The following is a 23403-nucleotide window of genomic DNA, read 5'->3' as shown; positions in this document are numbered from 1 at the left end:
GAGGTGTGACATTTTTTCCCACAGCTCTAGGGGAGGTAAACAAAGGTTCAGTTACTAATCAAAACTTCTTGAAAAGACACAGACCTAAATCCATTTGGATGTTCTTCTGCCTTTAATTAAGCAGCATGCCGATTTCTGCTGGAACCAGTAGCTTTGAGGCTCAACGTTCAGGATCCCAACAGGAATACAGGGAGCTGCATGGTGCTGGCATGGCGATTTTACCAACTGTCAAAACTAAAAACTGCAAAATGCTTTTAAGATTTCCCCCTCGCTTGTCTAAAAAAACATTGCTAGAAAGCCACTGAAGGGGTCCATCTTCCTCCACCACAGGTCCCATAACAGAATGGCAATCCTATGATCCTCCCGCACCCCTTATTATCTCCCAGCCTTTACTGGATCTTGAATCTGATAACAAAAACCAGGTCAACTTCTCAAATGGAAAAAGAAAGAAATCCAGCTGGAGGATACCTCTAGCCATCTTCCACCTTAGCGCTCTCTAACAACACAGACTCAGTTCCCAGACTCACCACTGACAGGCAGTTGTAGCAGCTAAAAGAAAAGCATTTCCCTCCCTCCCTCTAGCCCCCTTCCCTCCCACCCGTAGCAGCTCTTTTAGCTCACTGGAACATAGAGGATCAAAGGGTTCTTCTTTCTAACTCTTTTGAGAGCTGTCATAGTATCTTTTCATAAAGCTAAGAGCCTTCTGACAGTCCTGATGGCTACATAAAGCTGACGTATTTGCAACATGTGGACACTGCCTCAGCCCCGAAAAGCAGATCTGAGCAAATACACCCAACATTCTAGAAGATTTGGATATCCAGAGGGCCTGGCTGAAGCATGGAGCAGAAGAGAGCATTTCTGACATGCTCTTTTAGCTGAGGGGGGAAAAGAAAAGGATCTACTAACCAGGAAATGAAAAGGAACTAATTAGGCAGCTACCCAGAGGGCTCTGCAGGACAGCAACACAAAAGTGCACTTTTGCAATTCTTTTTCAGAAAAAAAAGGAGCATGTGTGCGTGCACACACAAAAAAGAATAAAGAGATGGTTGGTGGGCTGGGCAGCACAATGCATTAACAACACACTCACTATTCCCCTCTGAAAATCTGGAGTTTAATTTCTCTTATTAGAGGACTAAGTGCAAATGAGCTTGGTAGTGCCAAGCATCATACCTCTATCTGATGTCCATACTGCTAAACCATTTGGCACAATTTAACGCGATCGGTGGTCTCTGCCAAGGAAAGTCTCTGGGTTGGAGTAGCAGAATGTGTAGGGAAGTGCCTCCCTATACATGTCTGCTTCTATAAAAATGGTCCTATTACAGAGATAAAGTGAAGAGAGGTTTGTGAATGCTCCTGCTGGAGGGTCAGAACTGCGCCATGTCAGATAAGAGCAACCCCTCTGGGGGAAGGGGATTAAACAGAAGAAAATGCTGCTGGCTGTAAGTCGGAGAGGTTAAAGCACAGAATCCCCTCCAACACGAATTCTGATCTTCATTCTCAACTGAGCCTGGAGTGCCCAGAAGAGGCCTCACTGTAGGAACAGCTACAGAAACAAGACAGGTAGCAGCTGTGTAGGGTTTGCAGAGGTCTCATTACTGATGGCCTTCTCTAAAAGAGAAGCGCACGCACACACACACTCGCATTATCCTGTTCCCTGAAACTCTTAGCAGAAAAATAAATAAATAAAACTCCATTTTTTTCTGCTTCACAGAGGTGAAGAGGCTTCCGCACCTATTGTACTGCACAAATATCTGAACTTATTCTTCTCTAGGCTATAAATCGTGCTAACTACAGGAGTGTGCTATTTTCTGTGAAAGGTTTCAAAGAAACTATTTCATGAGGCGCTATTACTTTGGTGTGAAAGCCCACCACAGAATTGAACTGCGGTTCTTTCACCTCTTCTTTAATTTAAACTAAAGAAAACACAAGGAGTGAGAATTTAGTGCCATAAAATGTAGGGGACAAAGCCAGGCATCCAGTTTAGAGGTGTGCTGTAAAAGCAGAACAGCTCTCACCTCCAAACACTTGTTCAGCATCAGGGATTGAATCCATGGCTTTCAGCATTAAAAGCATGGACCTCTACCACTTAAACTAAAGAAGTAACTCCATTAGCATTAGTAGTAGGCTCTTATACTTATGCAGATTAATCTAGAAAGGGGACATGTAACCACACAGTAAACCACTGGGTTACACAAGCTTCCCCATGTCTCTGCCAGTACATCTTAATCTTCCTAAACTTGCAAAAACACCTGTTATTCTACCTCCTAGGCCTCTTGTAAGCAGAGACCATCAGTTATGACTGTTTCTAATGTACATAAAATGGCAACTATGAGGACACCAAGGCTACGTCTACACAAGGACTTTTGTCAGTAAAATTTTGTCGGTCGGGGTGTGAAAACACCACCCCCATCTGACATACGTTTCACCGACAAAAGTGTCAGTGTGCTCCTAGACCCACAGTAATTTTGAAATGGATCTTGCTGATATACACTGAGTCTCTCACACCCACAACCCAGCCAAATCCAGTTTATACCTTTATCTTAAAAAATAAAAAGAATCTCCAGGGTGGTGATGTTTGAGATAAAACAGGTTAAATAATGATAAGAAAATTTTAATCGAAATTATGCACCATTAGATTTCATTCATTTCACTCTCGTGCATTTGAAAATATGGTTAATAGAACATATGAAGTTAAAGCAGAAAAGTTATTGCCCATTCAGCTATCTTGAATGTGCATACTGTAATATGTAATGCATCATAAAGCTTACCCTTGCCATATCAACAAGGAAGTTCTCAAATAATTTCCAAATGTGGTTACTAGCATAGATTTCCTTCATTTCCACCTCAGTGTCCACATAACAGTGATTAACAAAGTTCACATATGCAATCTTCACCTGTAAGAGCATCAAATAAAAAAAACCTCATGAAAATGACCATGAAAGCCATCAGCGTGTTAAATGTTTTAATGCAACTGTAATTTGACTTCTTTGTGCATATGTATTATGACACACTTGCCCAATATAACGTACGAAGTCTGTAGCAGAGCTAGGAATACAACTCAGAATTTCCTGCATCCTAATCTAGTGCTTTAAAATGAAAGGCAGAGTTGTTCCCTAGGAGAGTTCTGTGATGGGGCAGCTGCCCCCCACTGGCAGAAAAGGGGTTAAAAGCAGCCCTAGGGAGGCTGTGCCAGAAGCAGCAAATCAAAGAAGGGCTGAAGGGAGCAGCCAAGCAGGCCCATATAAAAAGGGAGCTGCAGGGCAGAGGAAGGTAGTTCTCTGCTGGGAGCCCAGGGAGGAAGGACTATGCCTGTGAAGGGCTGAGAGAACTGCCATCACCCTGGACAGAGCAGTGATGCTAGCAGGGACCAGGAGAGAAAGAGACAGCTCCTTCTGGCTGCTGGAGTTTGCAAGCTGAGGCCCTGAGGCAAGAGAAAAGATGATGCTGGGGCCATGAGGAAGTGGCCAGACAATTTGCTGCAGTTGCCACTAAGGGAACTGGCTGAACAGTGGACTGCAGGTCCCCCTGAAGTGGGGAGCACAGGGTGTGACATGGCCAGGGGGCTGTGTTGCTGAAGAGGATGCCACAGTCCTTAGAGAGACCTGGGTTCTAGAACAGGAATGATGGCGGCGAGGCAACACCTGAAGAGGAAGCGTTAACATGCAGAGCTAATTCCCAAACAGGCAGCAGAAGGTGCCACAGTGGTGAGTGAACCCTGTTACAAGTTTCATCAGCAAAATGGAAGCATGAAGCTGGAATCTGAGGCTCTACATTGACCCCACTTACATAAGAACAGTCATACTGGGTCAGACCAATGGGTCCATCTAGCCCCGTAGCCTGTCTTCTGACAGTGGCCAGGGCCAGATGCTTCAAAGGGAATGAACAGAACAAAGCAATCATCAAGTGATCCATCCCATCTTTAGGGTGACCAGACAGCAAGTGTGAAAAATCTGGAAAGAGGGTGGGCGGATAATAGGCACCTATATAAGACAAAGCCCAAAATATCGGGACTGTCCCTATAAAATCGGGACATCTGGTCACCCTACCTGTAATCCAGTCCCAGCATCTGGCAGTCATGCAGAGCATGGGGTTACATCCCTGACCATCTTGGCTAATAGTCATTGATGGACCTATCCTCCATAAACTTCTTTAATTCCTTTTTGAACCAGTTATACTTTTGGCCTTCACAACTTCCCCGGCAACGAATTCCAAAGATTGGCTGCGCTGTGTGAAGAAGTACTTCCTTTTGTTTGTTTTAAACCTGCTGCCTATTAATTTCACTGAATGACCGCTGGTTCTTGTGTTACGTGAAAGGGTAAATAACGCTTCCATATTCACCTTCTCCACACCATCATGATTTTATAGACCTGTACCATATCCCCCTTTAGTTGTCTCTTTTCCAAGCTGAATAGTCAGTCTTTTTAATCTCTCCTCATAAGAAAGCTGTTCTATTTATCATTTTTGTTGCCCGTCTCTGTACCTTTTCCATTTCTAATACTTTTTTTTTAAAATGGGGCAACCAGAACTGCATACACTATTCAAGGTGTGGGTGCACTACGGATTTATATGGTGGCATTATGATATTTACTGTCTTCTTATCTATCCTTTCCTAGTGGTTTCTAACATTCTGTTTGCTTTTTTAATTGCTGCTGTACATTGAGCGGATGTTTTCAGAGCACAATCCATAATGACTTCAAGATCTCTTTCTTGAGCGGCAACAGCTAATTTAGACCCCATGGTTTTGTATGTATAGTTGGGATTATGTTTTCCAATGTGCATTACTTTGGATTTATCAACATAGAATTTCATCTACCTCATAGCACTCAATGTTGGAGGCAGCAATGGAGTGGCCAGGTTTCAGAGTAGCAGCCATGTTAGTCTGTATTCGCAAAAAGAAAAGGAGTACTTGTGGCACCCTAGAGACTAACAAATTTATTTGAGCATAAGCTTCGTGAACTACAGCTCACTTCATCGGATGCATTCAGTGGAAAATACAGTGTGTGGGGGAGAGGGACGAAAACCTTTTGTAGTGATAATCAAGGTGGGCCATTTCCAGCAGTTGACAAGAACGTCTGAGGAACAGTGGGGACTGAAGTGTTCTCCGACTGGTTTTTGAATGTTATAATTCTTGATATCTGATTTGTGTCCATTTATTCTTTTACGTAGAGACTGTCTAGTTTGACACTTCAATCTCTCTGGTCACTCGATTACAGACCTAAAAGTCGCAATATTACAACAAAAAGACTTCAAAAACAGACTCCAACGAGAGACTGCTGAATTGGAATTAATTTGCAAACTGGATACAATTAACTTAGGCTTGAATAGAGACTGAGAGTGGATGGGTCATTACACAAAGTAAAACTATTTCCCCATGTTTGTTCCCCTTCCCCTCCCCCCCACTGTTCCTCAGACGTTCTTGTCAACTGCTGGAAATGGCCCACCTTGATTATCACTACAAAAGGTTTTCTTCCCCTCACGCCCCCGCTCTCCTGCTGTTATTAGCTCATCTTAAGTGATCACTCTCCTTACAGTGTGTATGATAACACCCATTGTTTCATGTTCTCTGTGTATATAAATCTCCCCACTGTATTTTCCACTGAATGCATCCAATGAAGTGAGCTGTAGCTCACGAAAGCTTATGCTCAAATAAATTTGTTAGTCTCTAAGGTGCCACAAGTACTCCTTTACTTAATGGAGTGGCCAGAGCACAGAGTATTTCAGCAATTCTGGGCTATGAAGAAGCCCATAAGCAACTAGGTAACACTGCTCTAAGTTAGAGCTGCTAACAGCTCTAGCTTATACTGGTGTCTTGGCTGGCCCCTTAAACAGCCCAGAATCTGGGATGCACAAAAGTAACTTAAAGCCCTGCTGCACACTCCATGCTATATCGCTTAGGGGAGGCGGTACTGAATATGGTCCCAGATTCTATAGCCAGCTTTGCTAGAAGTGTCCTTGTGCAACCTCGCAGTTACCTCAGCTGTAAAATGGTGGAATGATACTTGCCTGCTCCCAAAGAGTTATGAAGCCTGGCTCAATAAAAAAAAACAGGAGTGTAAAATACATATAATTATTGCCACCAGTCAGGAGAAGAAATAAGACTAACTCAGGCTCCTCCTGGTCCACAGCACATCTCACCTAGGCCAAAGGAGAGGGTGGCAGCTGCAGCTGTTATTGCTGCATAATCCTGCCAACTGGAACTCTAGCTCCGTGCCTGGAACGTGCTCATGCACCTGGCATGTTAGGAAGATTTGTAGAGCTGGAGCATTCTCAGTGCAGATGAAATGTTAGAGGTTTGCCACTAAAATCTCTACTGAGTATTATCAAGTGGCGATTTTCAGAGGCTTCCGACTGCCAAATCTGGGTGTATTTTCATGGGGACAACAAAAGGCATATTTCTGATGACTGGATCGTTGCTGGTTAAATTCAAGCTCCTGCTCCAAATCCTGAAGGCAGCAGAGCACTTCAAAGAAACAGTTGGAATAATTTAACAGTGGCAAAACCATCTAATTTTCCCTTAGGCAGTTAAGCCACTTTTGCTGAAACTACCAAAACAACTGCAGCCTGAGGTAGAGCACAAAGATGGAAAACTTCTATTCTTATGGCAAGTTTGGCAAAGATACAAGGAACTTAAAATGGGAACTAGTAATTGCAAAAGTGTTGGGCAGCCTTTATAATAGGGGTCTCTTCCAGATCATCCCTGTAACACTAAATGGAGACTCAAAATCTAGGCAGATTAAATACAAGAGACCCTAGAGCTTTAGTGTCTTTGGAATTTGCAGAGAAGGAAACTTTGTAGGGCCATTTCACAGAAAGTTCAGTCTGCTATTTGCAGACAGCCATGCCACCTTCCCTGCTTTCTCTTTTCAACTCTTTCTGGTTCTGTATTCTCCTCTAATGCTCCCAGTCTGCATGCAACGTAGTAACAGGACTACAGTGTTGGGAATTTAGCAAAGTGGTTGACTGCTCACAATAACACAGGATAGATGCTCTCCCTTCCGTACAACTAACTCAATATATTAAGTTATTTATATAATGCCATTATTTACAAGGCATTCTGCAGAGAGATTACAACCATCTCCCAAAAGCCTATAGTCTAAGTCAGGACAAATAGGACAAGGTAACAGACACCAGTTTAGACAAGGGAGGATGTGGGGATTCCTAATAAAGAGAAGACGGGAGGGACTGCTTAGGTCTCAAGGGGGAAAGCTGAAGAAGAAAGGGTGATTGGCAGAGGAAGAGATGAAGAGCAATAAGGTGAGAAGACTGGGAAGAGTAATAGAAGAAAGAAAGGAAGTAGGTGGAAAGGACAGCAGAAATGTCTTTGGAGGCAAAATTACATACAGCCTTGCAGGTGAGGAACAAAAGCACAAACGAGATGCAGAAAGCTGGGAAGCCAATGCAGAATTTGAAGAAGAGTAAAGTGCAAACGATGTCAGCAGTAGCATTGTGGACTGACTGAAATGTGCCAGTTGATGTGCCGAATAGCCAAAGAGGAGGTTGCAGTGATAAAGAAAAGAGAGGACCTGAGAATGATGTGGGGACAAAGAGAAAAGGGGTAGATTTGGGTGACGTTAAAAAGGAAGAAATGACAGGATTGGGAGCAGGAGCAAGAGGATTCAGAGGAGAGTAAAGATTAGACAAAGGCTGCAGGCCTAAGAGACAGAATGAATAGTAGAATTGCAAGAGAGGGAAAATAAATGTGTTAGGAGGAAAGATAAGCCCAGTTTGGAGAGAAGGAATTTGAGATGGCAACTGGACATCCAGCACACGTGAAAGTTATCTTCAGGCATTTGAAGGCCTGCAGGTCTCTGGGCCCAGTGAAAGCTTGGAGTTTTACAGAGAATGACAGTTATAGGGGCTGTGACCTTTGAGAAGTTTGGAATAAAACTCCAGTAAAAGTTGGCAAACCCCATGAACCTTTGGATCTTTTGGATGCTCCAGGATTTGGCCCAATCCTGAACTGCAGATACTCTCTGAGGGCCATCTGCTGACAGGCTGAACCCCAAAAATTCAACGTAAGTGCTATAGCTTGCTCCTGCAAGGAACCATTTCCCATCTGCAGCTGTTGTATTTTGTCCCTCAATTTCTGGTTTTCTGCTTGGAAGGCAACAATCTACTCCTGTGGACTCACAGGGCCCTGGAGCGATGGCAAGGTGAGAACCCCCGCAATGTCCATACTCAGTCCAGGGATTCAATGATAAGTCTCAGAGGAGACTGAGGTTGGTCTGAGCAAGTTGTCAGGGCCCCTAACACGGGTGATCTGACCTAGTGGTCTGAGCCAGGAGTAATGTCCAGGTTAGGATAATGTCAAGGATCAAAGCCAGAGAGAGAAAGCAGAAACCAGGAACAAGGCTTGGAACTTGGTCTCAGAGGTCTGGGCAGCAACAAGCTTAGTGTCTAGTTGCTCAGACAAGGGATGGGACAGGAACAGGAAGCTTTACACCCAGCGGGGTCCAATCAACATTTTGCTGTTAGTCATCTGACCCTACTGAGTCAGCTTCTGATGGTGGGGTATTAGCAGCAGTTCCCTCCTCAGCCCATGCAGTGTGGTGGTGCAGAAGGTAAAGCTCCCACACAGCAGCTCTGTGGGCTTGAGTTTGAAGTCTACAGTGCCTGACAGAAAGGCTACTCAAGATGTAAGACTGGACAGACAGGGCTAAGTCAGGGTACAATCAACAGGGTGATTGCCAAGAGGGAAGAGTAGGGGACGGAGTAAAGAACCATGAGGGATCATCAGAAGAGGAAGAGGGAAGGATGAGGAGCCATTAAAGGAAACGATGAAGAAACCATCGGCAAAGAGAGAAGAGGGAGAAGCAGAGGCATGGAAGCCAAGCCCAGACAAAAAAGGAGAGTGTGACCACGTTGAAGGTAATAGCCATGTTAAGGAAAATAAGGGTAGAGAAATGGCCCTTTCATATATTCAGGAGGTGAATGTGCATATATGTATTATATACAAAAACCCCTAGATTAAAAGAATGTTAATACAGTAAATAAGGCCTGGGGCCACATATTAAACAATGAGGATAAAACAAAATATGGAAGAACTGCTCATTAAATGAGCACTGTCTATCCTGTTCCCTGAATAAGACAGGGGGTCTTGTGGAAAAAATTGTGTGATCGTGTGAAAATTGTATCATAATCCATAACACACAAGAGGGTCAAATTAAGGTTGCACGGGCAGCCTTAATTCTGGCATTTTCTAATTTTTGAATGTTTGGCTTTTCATTCTTAATGTTCTTTTAACACACTTTGCACGTAACATACATATAACATATTTTTAAATTTTCGACAGTCCAAAGTAGGGATAATAGACAAATTTAAATGCAGTAAACAGAAAAGCTGGGAGGTTTTCCTAAACTAATGGCAGTAATTTAAATAAATATACATATTTTCAACCAAGAAAATATTTTATTGTGATAAGGATGACCACAAAGTACGATGTGCTTCTTTATTGGCAAATTACCTGATCCTGTAAAAAGATCAGAGATTCCCAGTCCCCAACTGATAACTCATGGGCCAACTGCTGCACAAAGTCCCACTGACTTCATTGACCAAAGTGTAGAGTCTGAGCCAGCTGCTGCTGAATTATGAAACACAGGTGCTGGAAATAGGGGTGCTATCGCACCCCCTGGCTTGAAGTGGTTTCTATTATATACAGGGTTTACAGTTTAGTTCACAGCACTGCTGAACTATGCTTGGTAGTGTTTGCAGGACTGAGCCTGTACTTGCTGTGAATAAAGGCACTTGAAACCCTTGCTGAAATCCTGGCCCCACTGAGGCAAAACTCCCATTGACTTCAATAGGGACAGGATTTCACCTCATACCTTCCAACTCGTGCAGTGGGGATATTTTAGCATGGCAAACTCAATCATCATCGTATTGTTTCATTGAACAGTTTACTTCTGGAAAATGTTCTGAATGTTACTCTCTCATTTGTGCAGCTTAACAAACAGCACAGGTGAACTGGTAAGACTGCTTTCTGGACAAACATTCAACCTATTTGCTTTTAGAAGCTCTGCAAATGTTTTTCCTCTTTATAATAATTCTTCAGTTGCCGCACTGTCTAGTCAAGCTTACCTCTGGTATACAGTCATCATGGGTTACCACTCTCACTATGTCATCCAATGGCAGGAGTGAATTACACTTGATCTCCGTATATACATTCTTTCCTTCTGTACATGCTGCTAGCAGTTCTACAAGCGTGACGTGGTAGGCTAAGGGTCCACTCTCATCTGCTCGGTCTCGCTCTGAGCACATCATTTGTAGGAGGACTGGAAATGATGCTCGATCATTATAAAATATCAACACATCTTCACCTCCATTTATCAGCTGAAATGATAGTACAAAAGTCTGCCCAACTGTTCAAGTATCCCACATCGTGTTCACTTTCTAATGATTCGTTCTGTCTTGCAATGTGCAAAATTGCTCTCTGATTATATACAGAGCACTAGGAAAAATAGAATACGGCTAACTGAGCATACGTTATCTCAGTTGCATACCTGCAAATCTGGAATAACTCCATTGAAGTCAGTTGATGCAGAGTGAAATTCAACAGAGTTACTCCAGATTTCTGTCTATGACTACATTTATCTTAGTAGGTATACCACTCCCATCGGAGTACCCAAGCGCCACTTAAACATTAATTAATGTAACCTCAACACTGATGTGAAGTTGGGAAGTATTATTATCCTCATTTCTTAGATGGGGAAATAAGGCACAGATTAAATGGCATACCCAAGCTCACACAGCAAGTCGGTGGCAAATACAAGAACTGAATCTGGGTCTTCTGTGTCCCAGGCCAGTGCCTTAAACACATAACTATCCTTCCTTTCTCTATGTACTAGAGACCATCTGTATCCTAATATTGTTAATGTAAGGCCAGTGATTCCCTTAAAAAAAAAAAAAGGCTGCAGCTATAGACATCTGAGATGTGAGTAATAGGAGTAACTCACTCATCCTGGAGCGCTCAGACATGCCAGTTAGACACATCCCAGAGCCCAGGTACACGTGGTACAACAACATCCTGGTGGATCTCAGGGAAAAGTTTTGTCCCAAGTAGACAGAGTTCTTCTCTGAGCTCTCCCAGGGCATTCAATGTACCTGCTGCTACATCCCTTGAGGGCTTGCTGCTTACTCCCTCTACTGTGCCACTGCTACTTAGCAAGCTGGCACAGAGTGCATACATGGCCATAGCCCTGCATTTTCCCCATCCTCTCTGGGGTATAAGTGCACTCTTAGGGGAGAGGCAGTTCTTATGCATCCCCAAGTGCAAGGGTGGCAATTGTACCTGGTAGAGCTGCCTGAAATTTTTCATTTGACATTTTTTGCACATGGCAGGGATAAAAAATAGGCTCTTTGGAAAGAGAAAACTTTAATGAAAAGTTGTAGTTTTTTTTTTTTTTTAAATTTTCCAGTTTTTCATCAAAACTGGAAAATTTCAAAATTTGAAGTTCAGAATCTTCTGAATTTTGTTTTTTCTCTTTTAGTCATTGAAAGCAACAGAATTAATGTTGTCTCGGGTTTTTTCCCCCACCCATTTTTTTTCTCCCCACCCCCTTTTGCCACATCTTAAGTTTTCCAAAACTGAAAAAGTTTAGAAAACTTCTTCAGTTTTGGAAAAGTTAGAATGAGAAAAGGAAAAATGATAAAGTTGGGGGGAAGTAATAACCCAAACATCATTTATTGTATTGTTCTAAGTGACAAAAATGAAAAAGGATGGAGAAATGGGGGGAAATCAAAATTCAAAAACGTGAAATTTTGACTTTTTTTCAAAAACTAATTCACAAAATAATTAAGAAATTGTTCCATATCAAATCCTGCAAGAGGGAAACAACTTTGAAATTTTTCATGAGAATATTTTTCCATATTTCAACCAAGTCTAGTATCTGGCCCTGTCACAGATTCCTTGCATGCTGCCCCATTTAAGAGCCACACATCACCTGGCCCAGAGTCACTTCCTAAAATGTGCCTTGAATGCAGTATATCCCCTACACTGTATACAGAATGATCAGCTGCTGAAAAATTAGATTAATTTATTGAATGCACGAAACAAGATGTTGGATAAGGCAATGGAACACAGAGCTACTTGTTTTGTGACCATGAGGGAACTTTCAATGTGAAGACATGAACACACATAAAAGAGAGGGTGCTGCATCAGCAACTATAGTGCAAGTGGAACAAAATGATCATCATAAAGGTAATGGAAGCAGAAAAGTATCTTATTTTCCAAATTACCCACCCAACTATTTCCCCTCCAGTTTAAAGGTGACCTGCAAAGGGAACCAAACATGGATCCAAGCATAAAATTATCATTTGAATGTCCTCACTAAAGAAACTCTAAGAAGCCTCCAACATAAGGTCAGATAAAATTCCCACTCACAGTTGTGACTGAGAAAATGCTGCAGCATTTTGTCCCATATGAGTAAGTCACAACTAAGCAGTTAAGAAGTCTAGGTAAACATCAACAAGGATGATCAGTTTTGGATTAGCTGTCGACATTCTGCAATGCACTTCATTCTGGAACACAAGACATACTAGAAAGCTCTGTTGTTCCACTGATTGGGTCAAAGGGCCCTAAATAAGTCCTGTTTTCTCTTTTGTAATAATGTTTGTGCTGATATGGCAATCTTTCATCCAAGAACCTCAAAGCACTTCCCTAACAGTAGCCTCTCAGGAGTCTTTGAGCTAGGTAAATATCATTACATCCATTTTACAGATGGGGAGACAAGCATAGGAAAATAAGTCATTTGCCTAAAATCACAATGGTCCTCTTTCTTCCCCCTCATCAAAATGGTTCCTTTTCTTGCTAATTCCTGAAGGAATTGTGATCCAAATGTCAGAGCTAAGTTCTTTTCATCATGCAATCAGTCTGAAGAGGTAATATGGCAATACCTCTCTTCACTGACAAAATGTATTTAAATTGAAAAAAAAAAAGAAAAAAAACTGTATGATAAGAAGCTCAAAACCTATATGATACGGAGTGTAGGAGGGAAGGAACTCTAAAAGCGCTAATGCATAAGAATTGTTTGAATTACGTAAAGCAAAGGCTTGCAATTGATATTACATATTAAAACTCTTCAGACAAACTGAAAAAGTTGAAATGGAATTAATTAAAGGTTATCCATGTAGGATGAAGTTTTATTTTCTTAATTAGAAATTTTTCTTCTTTATTGCTGTAAAGAGAATTTTCTGTACATCTCAACTCTGCTTAAATCAGGACTATTGCTCCTCTCTGTTTTCTTCCTAGAGTTTCTTTTCCCAAAAGGAAAAAAAAATTGCAAAGGAATGAAAATAATACTTGGGCCCTGATCTTATCAACACTTAAGCTCATATGTAATTTTACTCACATGGAGTAGTCTCACTGAAGTTAATGAAGTTCACATAATTACAGTTAGATGCATGAATAAGTGTGTGAAGAGCTGGGCAGATGGAGTCGGGCAAACCCCTACGCCCTGACCCTGCTCCCCGGCAGGAGAGCCGGGCAGGCAGAGCGGGGCAAGCCTCCACGCCCTGACCCTGCTCCCCAGCGGGAGCATGGAGGGGTGGGAGGGACTGCAGGCAGAAGGGGTAGGGAGGGCCCCCACTTGCTCTGGCTCAGGACCCCACAAAACCCTAATCCGCCCCTGTGTGTACCAAATCGTGCTCCCATGAGAAGTCAAATTGGTGTTTTCCTACTAACTTCAATGGCATAAAGCTTTGGCCCTCAGAGAGCTGGTCTACGCAGTGACATTTACCAGGCCAAATTCTGAACTCCATTACTCTGGGTAAATCCACAGTAACTCCACTGACTTCAGCAAAGTTGCTCCAGAATGACACCAATGGAACGGAGATCAGAATCTGGCCTTTGGGATTGTAATGGGGTTCCATAAAATGATCATAACAAAGTTTGGACGAATTTATGTAAGCAGGAGCACGTTTTGTTAGAATGCAGTGCCACAAAACGGTAAATTTTCCTGGGTAGATGGGATACAGTGCAGGAGAATGAAGGTCTGAGTATGGAGTTCAAATATTTCTCTGTTGCAAGTCCCAGAACTAGAACTCTGCATACCATCACAGTAGCTCTTGCATTTTACGGCTAGTAGTGATACAGATGGCCTTTCTAAATTAGATTTAACTCAAAAATATGTACGCTAAAATATTCATTATTCATGGTAACATTTAAAATTCTAAACCTATGCCAGCATGTTTCATTGGCATTAACAGCAGAGGAAAGCAACCTCAGAATATTAGTATGTGTGTTAAACAGATATAACCTGAACAGTAAACCTACCTCTGTCATTACCATATCCTGGCATTTCTTCACATATTTGCCATCTGCTTTTACAATCGTCTGCAGAAAACGCAGGTACTCCACATGTCGGCCATGTGTCTCTACGCAGTGTACGAAGTGCTGCACTACTCTCTCGCTAATTTCATTGCACAGATGGTAATTGTTCATAAAGGTGTGCCGCATGGTTTCAGCTTCAAGCAGCTAAACAGATTTAAATCAGACAGCCTCATCAGAATGGCAGAGCTAGTTTATATAATGTCCTGAGAATGGATACTGGAAGAGGGGATCAGAAGTCTCCAGGTCAGAGTAAGGACACACTGAAAGGGCATCATGGCCAATCCCCAACATGTGCCTGTTCAAGGGGTAAATAGAAGCTTTAGGGACTGATTCTCATTTATATTGGTGTTCCTTTAGGCTACTTTTCCAAAGTGCAAAAAGGCCTAAAATTGTCACAAACTAAATTCATACCCACTTTAAGGACCTACATGCTGCTAGAGCACTGTAAAGGGACTTTAGGATAACTGAGCTCTTAGTCTCCAGGACTGTCAGCCCAGCACCCTTCACCAGCACTAAATCCACACCAAAAATAAAAAAAATAATGGACCATATTAATTCTAGAGGGATGTACTTAGGCCATTATGGTCTGTCAAGATTCTGGACTTCTAATATGATTATATTATTTCTAACGAAAGTGGGTTTTGCTTAGCAGGCCGCTCAACCAGTAAGCTGAAAAGATCCTGGCTCTCAATGACAATGCATGGCTCACTAACAATAAATGAAACAAATCAAAAATCTGGGGGATAGATGGGAAGAGGAGACTGACTAAAAGGGAAGGGAAGTGAATTAATACCACACTTTTCACATCTTAGCCTATCTAAACAAGAGGTCAAGTTTTGGGTTAGTTGAAGGAGGACGACACACAGGTAATATTGATTAGTTAATAAATAAATAAAATGAACAACAACAACAACAATTTGTATTACCATAATGCCCAGGGGCCCCAATCATAGATCAGGACACATTGTGCTAGGCACAGTACAAACCCAAAATAAAAAAAATAAATTAAAAAAAAGACAGTCCCTGCCCCAAGAAGCTTATCACTGAAGTATAAAACAAAGAGATTGATACAGATAGACCGAGGAGTACAACGAAACAATACCGGTCACCATGATAGGCTGTAGTCCCAGTACACTAACAGTCTAACCCACGTCATCTTTTGTCGGCATCTTGGCAAAGGGAAGATTTGAGGAGGGGTTGGCAGGTGAAGAACGAGGTAGCTTTGTGGATGTTTATGGGAAGTGCCTCCCATGGGAGAAAGCACAACGGTGCTTGTTTGAAAATGTACCAGGCTGGGCAGTGGAGGCTGACATCCTGGGCTGAGTGGAGGTGAGCATCAACAGCACGATAGCAAATGAGAAACGATAGGCAGGGTGGGGATTGATTATGAAGCGACTTGAAAGTGAAGACAAGTAGTTTAAGATACCAAAGAGAAGGGAGATACAGTGGAGGGATATAAAAACAGGGGGGGACATGGTCAAAGTGACAGGCTAGGAAAATGATCTTGGTGGCAGCAGCATTCTGAATGTAGGAGTAAAATACTGTGGGCTTGATTTGATCTCATTCACACTGTTTTACATCACAGTAGCTCCACTGATTTCACTGGAGTTACTCCCAATTTACAGAGGTGTAAGTGAGATCAGAATCAAGCCATGTGTGATACTCTGTCTTGACAATGAGACATCATGCTTGCAGATAATGGCAGGTAAATTATAAATGCAATTTTGCTTTCCACTTTCAGAAATGGATCTCTTTAGAAGCAATGACAAAGAATCGTAACAGGAAAAAGGAAAGAAGGAAGGAAGGAGGAAAGGGAGAGAGAAAATTAATGGAGAACAAACAAAAGAAACCAATTATGTACTTATTTGGCAATACATGTCAGTGAATCAAAATCAGCTTAATCTATTTTAAACAATAAATCACATGAAATACTTACACCAGGAGTTAAGAACAAATTGAGGTTTTTGTGGAGGAGAACTTGATTCTGAGGATTTCCTCGACAGAAATTCTGAAGGAAAGTGTGGGCTAGATTCATGACTTCATTCATCTTTTCATCGGTCTACAGATAAAAACATCAAACACAACAAAAGGGGGAAAAAAGAAAACATTTGCTAAAACTCCACAACACAATCTGATCAGTAATGTGCCAATTCTCCTCCAATTTCCTGTGCCTTCCAAAGATGGCAACTTGCCCCCTAGCAAGAATGGCTGAACCCACTTTTCTCCAGAGCTCATCAATGGCTCCTTCTTCAGTGAATCACCACAGTGTGACATGAAGTGCTGCATTCCCAGTGCTCCTGTCTGCCCTTTTTTGCCCAGGCTGTTGACTCGGTTTTATTTTGGCTCTACCACTAAATAATATAATAAACAGGGTACATCAAAGATAATACAGCTAAGGACAAGATTTTCTTATGAGTGCCTAAATTTAGGCTCTTACTTCCATATTTAGGCTCCTATCAAGTGGTCTGATTTTCAAAGGTACTGTGCATCCCATAGCTCCCACTGACTTTTGAAAATCAGACCAATTAGGTGCTTAAATATACATTTAGGTGACTAGATTTAGGCACCTAGTTTCTACACTCTTAGAATAACACGTTAACAAGCATGTAGTGAGCCATTCTATGACGAAGTGTTACAGCTAACTATTCTACTGAAGAGAACTGAACCCAGTGTCAAAGTCGGAACAGCAGACTATCAAATTCAGGATAATGTAAATGGATATCACAAATGGATTCATGTCTTTATTCAGTGCTTACTACAGATGGATGCACCTAATTTTCAAACAAGGGCTCCTGAAAAGGACATCTAGATCCTTCATTTTGGTGGTCAGATCAGTAAAACGGGGCCAAATCATGCTAACCTTTCTCAGGCAAAACTCTGGAGTTTAGCAAGAGTAGAGACTTCATAAGGATTACATGGTTTGGTCCTGAGACATATAAATGCCCATGTTATGTACGTACAGTACCAATCTCAGCACCCAAATCTGTGCATCCCGCTGTAGGGTTCCATTTAGTCAATGCCTGTCCCTTCTCCCCCAGAGTGATTGCAGTAGTACAGGGTCTCTTATTCAAAGTATGAGAAGACACCACCTTTATTTTGAGTACCTGAGGTAATGAATATTCATGTTTTCAATTTTGTCCTCAGTATTTCAGCACCCATGCTTAAAAATTCAGCTCAGCTTCCTTATTGTCAAAGTAGAGAATTAGGATATCATGATTTTGGGTCTGCTCCAAAGCCCACTGAAGTCAATGGAAATCTTTCCAGTGATTTCAAAAGGCTTTGTATCAGGTCTTTTTAGGACTGTCCAGTCAGTAACTTCATGTACTTTACTATAAGTAATAACTAATCTAACCTTTTCATAGGGTATCTGCAGAAGGTCCAGCACCACCGAGTGAGCTCCCATATTTTTCAGCAATCGCTGCTGCTGATTCCGACATTTTTTATTCTGGACACAGAGTTTGCTGAGTCTAATCAAAATCTGGAAGAGGAAAAAAAAAAACCCGAAGCCCCCCACAAAATTCAAATGTAAAGGATATAATGTGTCATAATAACAAATATGAATCTACTATACCTCATTTGTAGGTATACAAACCTCCTTAACAATGTTGTAATTGTTACTCTTATTGCTGTCAATCTGAGGGTTTTTGGTCCCATCTTGCACTGGGCTTAAAATATTCGGTTCCTATAATTTAAACACAACCACAAATGGTTTTTAGTGCAACTGACTGAATATCAGCGAACTGTTTTTAACAACAACAAATAAAGAAGAGGAGCAACAACAACAGGTAAGAGCAAAATGGAAGTATAGAGAAGAGAAATGATGATCCAAAGGCTATGGTGCAAGCCTGGGACTCGGGAGATCTGCGTTTAATTCCTTCCTCTGCCACAAACTTCGTGTGTTATGTTTGGACAATTTACTTTGTCTCATTTCCTCATAATAATAGCACTTCCCTACTTCATAGGGGTGTTATGAGGTTAAACGTAATAAAGGTTGTAAAATGTTTAAATGAGATAGCAATGGAAGTCATGAGTATCTTAGATAGATAGTATTTGGTCCAAGCCTATCTCTAATGGACCTGGAAAGATTACAGACTGAAATTAAGTGAGTAACACAGCAGATCTGGAGAATAAGACGAAGACAATCTTTGCAGTAAAGATAAATAGATTTTTTTTTTCAAAAGCATGAAGAACATAAGGTGTATGGATGTTGATAATCTGGCACCAGCCGGCCACTATGAGGATTGAAGATGTTCCTCCAGTAGAGATGATGCTTCAATGCTCATCTCTGGGTGATGTGGAAATGAATTTAAAAGCGGAAAATTTAAAAGCTAGGCTGCTTGGCCATTCATGACAGTTCATAACAATGTCAGCACTGTTATTTGGCATGTTTGTGTTCATCTATGCAACAACAAGACGACTATTATTTGTTTAGGGTTTGTTAATATGCATGTTGCCTCTTAGTAGATGTTTGGATTGATGTTGTGGAAGATATTTCAGGTTCTTTGCTATAATTTAACCACTCTCCTTTGCCCTGGGACTGTTGGTTAACCAAGATTAATTTACCTGTTACGTTTATCAGCATTTTTCCTCAGTCAAAGTAGTTTTATAATCCGTGAGAACTATACATCTTATCTGGAAGTGCTGATCAGCATTAAACTAAATCCATCCTCTCTCTTAACAAAATAAAAAACTGTTTATTGAACCTGTAAGAGTATTCCAGGGATGTAGTTATCAAGAGATAATCACACCTCTGGGACATCAGAGGCACTTGGTTGCATATCTTGCCTTGTTATGCCCTGTGATAGACGTTCTCTGTCATGCTTTTCCACAGGGGGCAAAGAAGTCACAGAGCCTGTACTAATCTATGTTCTATTCTGAATATTTGTGTTGTTAGAGAGTGGGAATTTCTAAAAATGGCTCCTTGCTCTATTTGTAAAATTCACAGGCAATTACTACTGTTTCATCAGTTATAGGATCCTATCCTACAGCCCTAAGCCAGGGCCAGATTCTGCCACTCTCACACTGAGTTATACTTTTCTACTGAAATAGGATCATTAATTTTCATGGGACTACGGACGGCACGGTACTGTTCCACGCAAGTAAGGATGGCACAGTTAGGTGCTCAGTGCTTACTCACTACATGAGTAAAGATTGTAGGATTGGGCCCATAACCCTAAAATATACATAATGCTTGAAATTAATGTTCCCCAAAACACACTCAGGGCAACAATCAAACCTATCAGAAGCCAGAGCAGGGGCAGAGTGGGGGAACTAAAGATTTCTCTATACATGAAGTTATAGTTATTTCTGCATAACTGCTCCTGAATAACTCCATGTATGGGGACACTGATTCCAGAATAAGAGCATCCACATATGGAGTTAAGAAATAGCTATTGAACTTTTAAATTCACATGCTACCTTAATCCAAATTAACTTACAAGTGTAGACAAGACTTAAATGTTGTCTCTTCCATTCAAGTGACAAGGGTGGCCAAGTGTCCTGCACTGAATTTCAGGCCTTGCATATTCTATAAAGTTCCACTGACATAAGCATGTTTGAGAGCAGTGTGACAAAAAACTCACACCCCAAGGAGACACGGCCGTGACAGCAGAATGCCTAGTGTAGCCACATCTGATCTGAAAGAAAAAAGTGTTTCTGTAGAGTTAGCTAAAGTAGTTTGGGGAGCTGATCTTACTAAGTCAGCAGAAGAACTCCTGTTGGCATACACAGAATCTGCAGTAGGGAGTTATGCCAGCATAGACTCTATTTCATAGAGATGATTATTTCCCCCTCACAGCTCTTATAATTCTCCGTGTGATTTGTGATTATGGCATCATTGTTGGGCCCCACCCTGCATTGCCTGGGTGTTGGTTCCATCATCTTGTTCTATAAACACTTTCTATAATCCCCTGTATCTAAGGAAACTACATGAGAATTGAGATCTGGATAGAGGTGTAGCACCACCCAGCATAACTGAATAAGGGTCCTTTATCTCCTTCCCCTTTCTCACATCAATGCTCACTTTGGGGTTGGCCAAAGTTTTGGGGAAAGTCTATCCTTCCCCTCCTATTCAATTTTGCAATAGTCATTGTAATAGTGGAAGTATGACCTCTGGATCACCTGCACAGCAACAGAGTGATGTCACAAACAGATCTGTAGCACTCTTGCTGGACCAAACTGAAGGAGACTCTCTCTGAGACAATATAGCTCTTATTAAACTTAGCAGAGGAGAATACTGAGAACTCCTAGAAAAACACCTTTGGTTTTGTCTTCTTCCTTCTTTAATACTAACGTTTACCCAGCATTTTGGATATCACCTGCTTGCCAGCAGCACCATTTTGAATTTCTAGTTTAATAATATATATGTGAGAGAGAGAGAGAGAGAGAGAGAGAGAGAGAGAGAGAGAGAGAGAGAGAGGGTTTATTAAACTATATGTTAACTATATAGGAACACAGGTGGCCTAGGACTTTAGAGACACACCTCTATCGGTTCTTCACCCCCTTTCGCCTGACTGTCACCTAGCTCCCCACTCTCGTAGCTGCTGCTCTTTTCAACCCACAGTTCAGATTTTTCTACAGTCAGTCGGAGCTGGTCAAGATCAGCTTTGATTTGCTTGTAGTTGTCCACATCCTGATTAGACACCAGTAACTGGACCTGAAAATACAGTAATCCACAGTTATATTACAGCAGAGCCAGCTGCAGTGAAGTTTGTTTAATGGTTTTCATTTTAATGCCCTGGTTTCACTCCCTCATGACCTTATGAAATTATCATCTTTTGAACTGAAATTTTCCATTCTTAGTCTCTTTGGCCCCAGTTGAGCAAAGCCTTTAATCACATACTTAAGTCATACTGAAGTTATTGCCACTGAAGACTGTTTTGCCCAAAGCAAAACTGTTACAATGTTTAAAACATTCTGCTCCCTTTATCATCACACTGCAAAATGTTTGCAATGTAAACAACTGTCTATAAACCCCTGAGATCTATGGCAGAGCTAATGGGGACACCAGGATTATGCTCCTTCTGGTATTAAAAGAATATAGTAAGCAGCAGTTTATCCCATGTAAATAATATTTCATGGAAAGACAAGATTGACATTACAAGAAATCAAGAGATCCAAACGTGAACTGTAGAGATAGTCAACATTTTCCAAATATTGAAATTTCAATTATAAAGATCATTAACATTTTGACTAAAAATGGAACAAAACAAACCAAACATATGTGACCTAATTTTCATTACCAGCTATAGGGAAACACACCTAAATCTCTTTCAGCATTGATGCTTGACAGATCTCATATAATTTACCCCCAGTTATGACCGCTTGCATTTTTCCAGATGAATCTATTTTTTCATTTCCTGCCCATATATTTAATCTTTCTTTCTGCTCACTGGTGTTCATAACTCCTCCAAATTTAGTATCATCTTTAAAAGTTCCCTATTAGGCTATTTGCTCCTTCTCCTAAATTATTAATGAAGAGATTCAACAAAATTTGACCTAACAATGATCCCTGTATAACCACCACTAAGAAATCAAACTGTTGTAAAAGAAAATGCCACATCAAGTGAATATTGTCACATGGCAGATAAGAACATTGATAATATATATTTTTTAAAATTGCCGTTCACAGACAAATATTCACTATTTTAGAATATAATCTTGAAGTTCTCATAGGCTGCTTGCTTAACAGTATACAGACTTGTTATCCTACTGAATTGATGAGTGCTGCTCGTCCACATACATAGTCACATTCCACTTCCTCCACAGCCATTTTAGTTTATTTGCCAGTTAGACTTTTCCTTTCTTTTACAAACAAACATATTAGGTATGCAACTCTCACTTAACTAGGAATAGCAGCTATTTATGCACCTAATCAGCATGGTCCCGCTTTAATATCCTGGTGGGAGGCCAGTATGCAACTCTGCAAAAGTATTACAACAAAGGCTTTCCAGCTATTTATCATTTGCCTGGTTTTACGACAAGAAAAACCACCACCTTTTACATAATGAGGTGGCAACATGCTAGTGAACTCCTGAAATAAGCATCAAATTATCTCAAAAAAGGTAAATTATCAGTCACCATAACCAAGAAAGTCCTCTATTATCTAAACCCATTACATCAGGTTTCTTAATAGATTAGGGTTAACATGTTAAAAATTTATACAGAAATGGGGGTGTTATCTAGTCGACAGAACAACAGCTGAGTACTATGCCTGGCTCTGTTATTCACTTGCTGTTCTATGTGACCGTGGGCAAGTCACTCAGGCCTACATAGTCAACAGCAGCTCCAATTCCAGGTGTCTCCGTTTTTGGGTCTCTGCCTTGAGACACCTCGAGCTTGGCTCACTTATGTGCAACTGTTTATGTGCAGCTCCCATGGAGCAAGAGGGCTGAATTTGGACCTTCAATTTATAAGGAAGCGACATTCTAATACTGTAACTGGCAGTTTAAGTGAGACTACTAGACTTTGAGACGACTTCCTTTTTCCTCACACAGTAGATTTAATGAAACACCATTGCACCTGTACCTGTTTAAATGCTTGCAAAACTTCTGCTCTTTGGCTGAAATGCTTAAATAGCAGCTGTAGGGCCCCTGACAGCAAAGGAGGGTAGTCATGCATGATAAGGTGAATGAGGACTCGTAGAAATGTTCTGCCCCCCTCATCATCAAGTTGCACTGGATTTTTCTCTTTTCTGCAAAAGCCCAAACAAGTTAAAAACCTGTGGTGTAAATCAATAAATCAAATCAAATCACACACACACACTTTGACAGCGCTCTTAAAACCGAACAGGACAAACTGTGAGATGTAAATTAAAAACCACTCCCCACTTTAGTTCATTTTACAGAAGCTTCAATGCCAGGGTTATTTTCTTTGTGGCAATCTGATGCTTGTAGCAGAATCGCCAGTACTGTCTGAAAGTACATGGGAGCTTGGCTTCTTTAGCCTAACTAAAAGAAGGTTGAGGGGAGATATGATTGCTCTCTATAAATATATCAGAGGGATAAACACCAGAGAGGGAGAGGAATTATTTAAGCTCAGTACCAATGTGGACACAAGAACAAATGGATATAAACTGG

The 23403-nt window shown here is 41.2% G+C and overlaps 1 protein-coding gene across 1 annotated transcript in view; it reads right to left on the bottom strand.

Moving 5' to 3' along the window:
* Positions 1–23403, bottom strand: part of ITPR2 (inositol 1,4,5-trisphosphate receptor type 2) — a 350183-nt gene that overhangs the window by 172684 nt on the left and 154096 nt on the right. The window contains exons 25-32 of the mRNA XM_084631622.1: positions 22853–23018; positions 20808–20981; positions 17919–18008; positions 17679–17804; positions 16263–16385; positions 14270–14470; positions 10078–10329; positions 2769–2894 (exon numbers count right to left, since the gene is read on the bottom strand). Coding sequence (XP_084487748.1) covers positions 2769–2894; positions 10078–10329; positions 14270–14470; positions 16263–16385; positions 17679–17804; positions 17919–18008; positions 20808–20981; positions 22853–23018 — 1258 coding nt within the window. The remainder of the gene's footprint in view (positions 1–2768; positions 2895–10077; positions 10330–14269; positions 14471–16262; positions 16386–17678; positions 17805–17918; positions 18009–20807; positions 20982–22852; positions 23019–23403) is intronic.

Source organism: Lepidochelys olivacea (genome assembly GCF_965140295.1).
Source record: "Lepidochelys olivacea isolate rLepOli2 genome assembly, chromosome: 1".
NCBI lineage: Eukaryota > Metazoa > Chordata > Testudines > Cheloniidae > Lepidochelys > Lepidochelys olivacea.
This window is presented reverse-complemented; position numbering and strand designations above follow the sequence as displayed.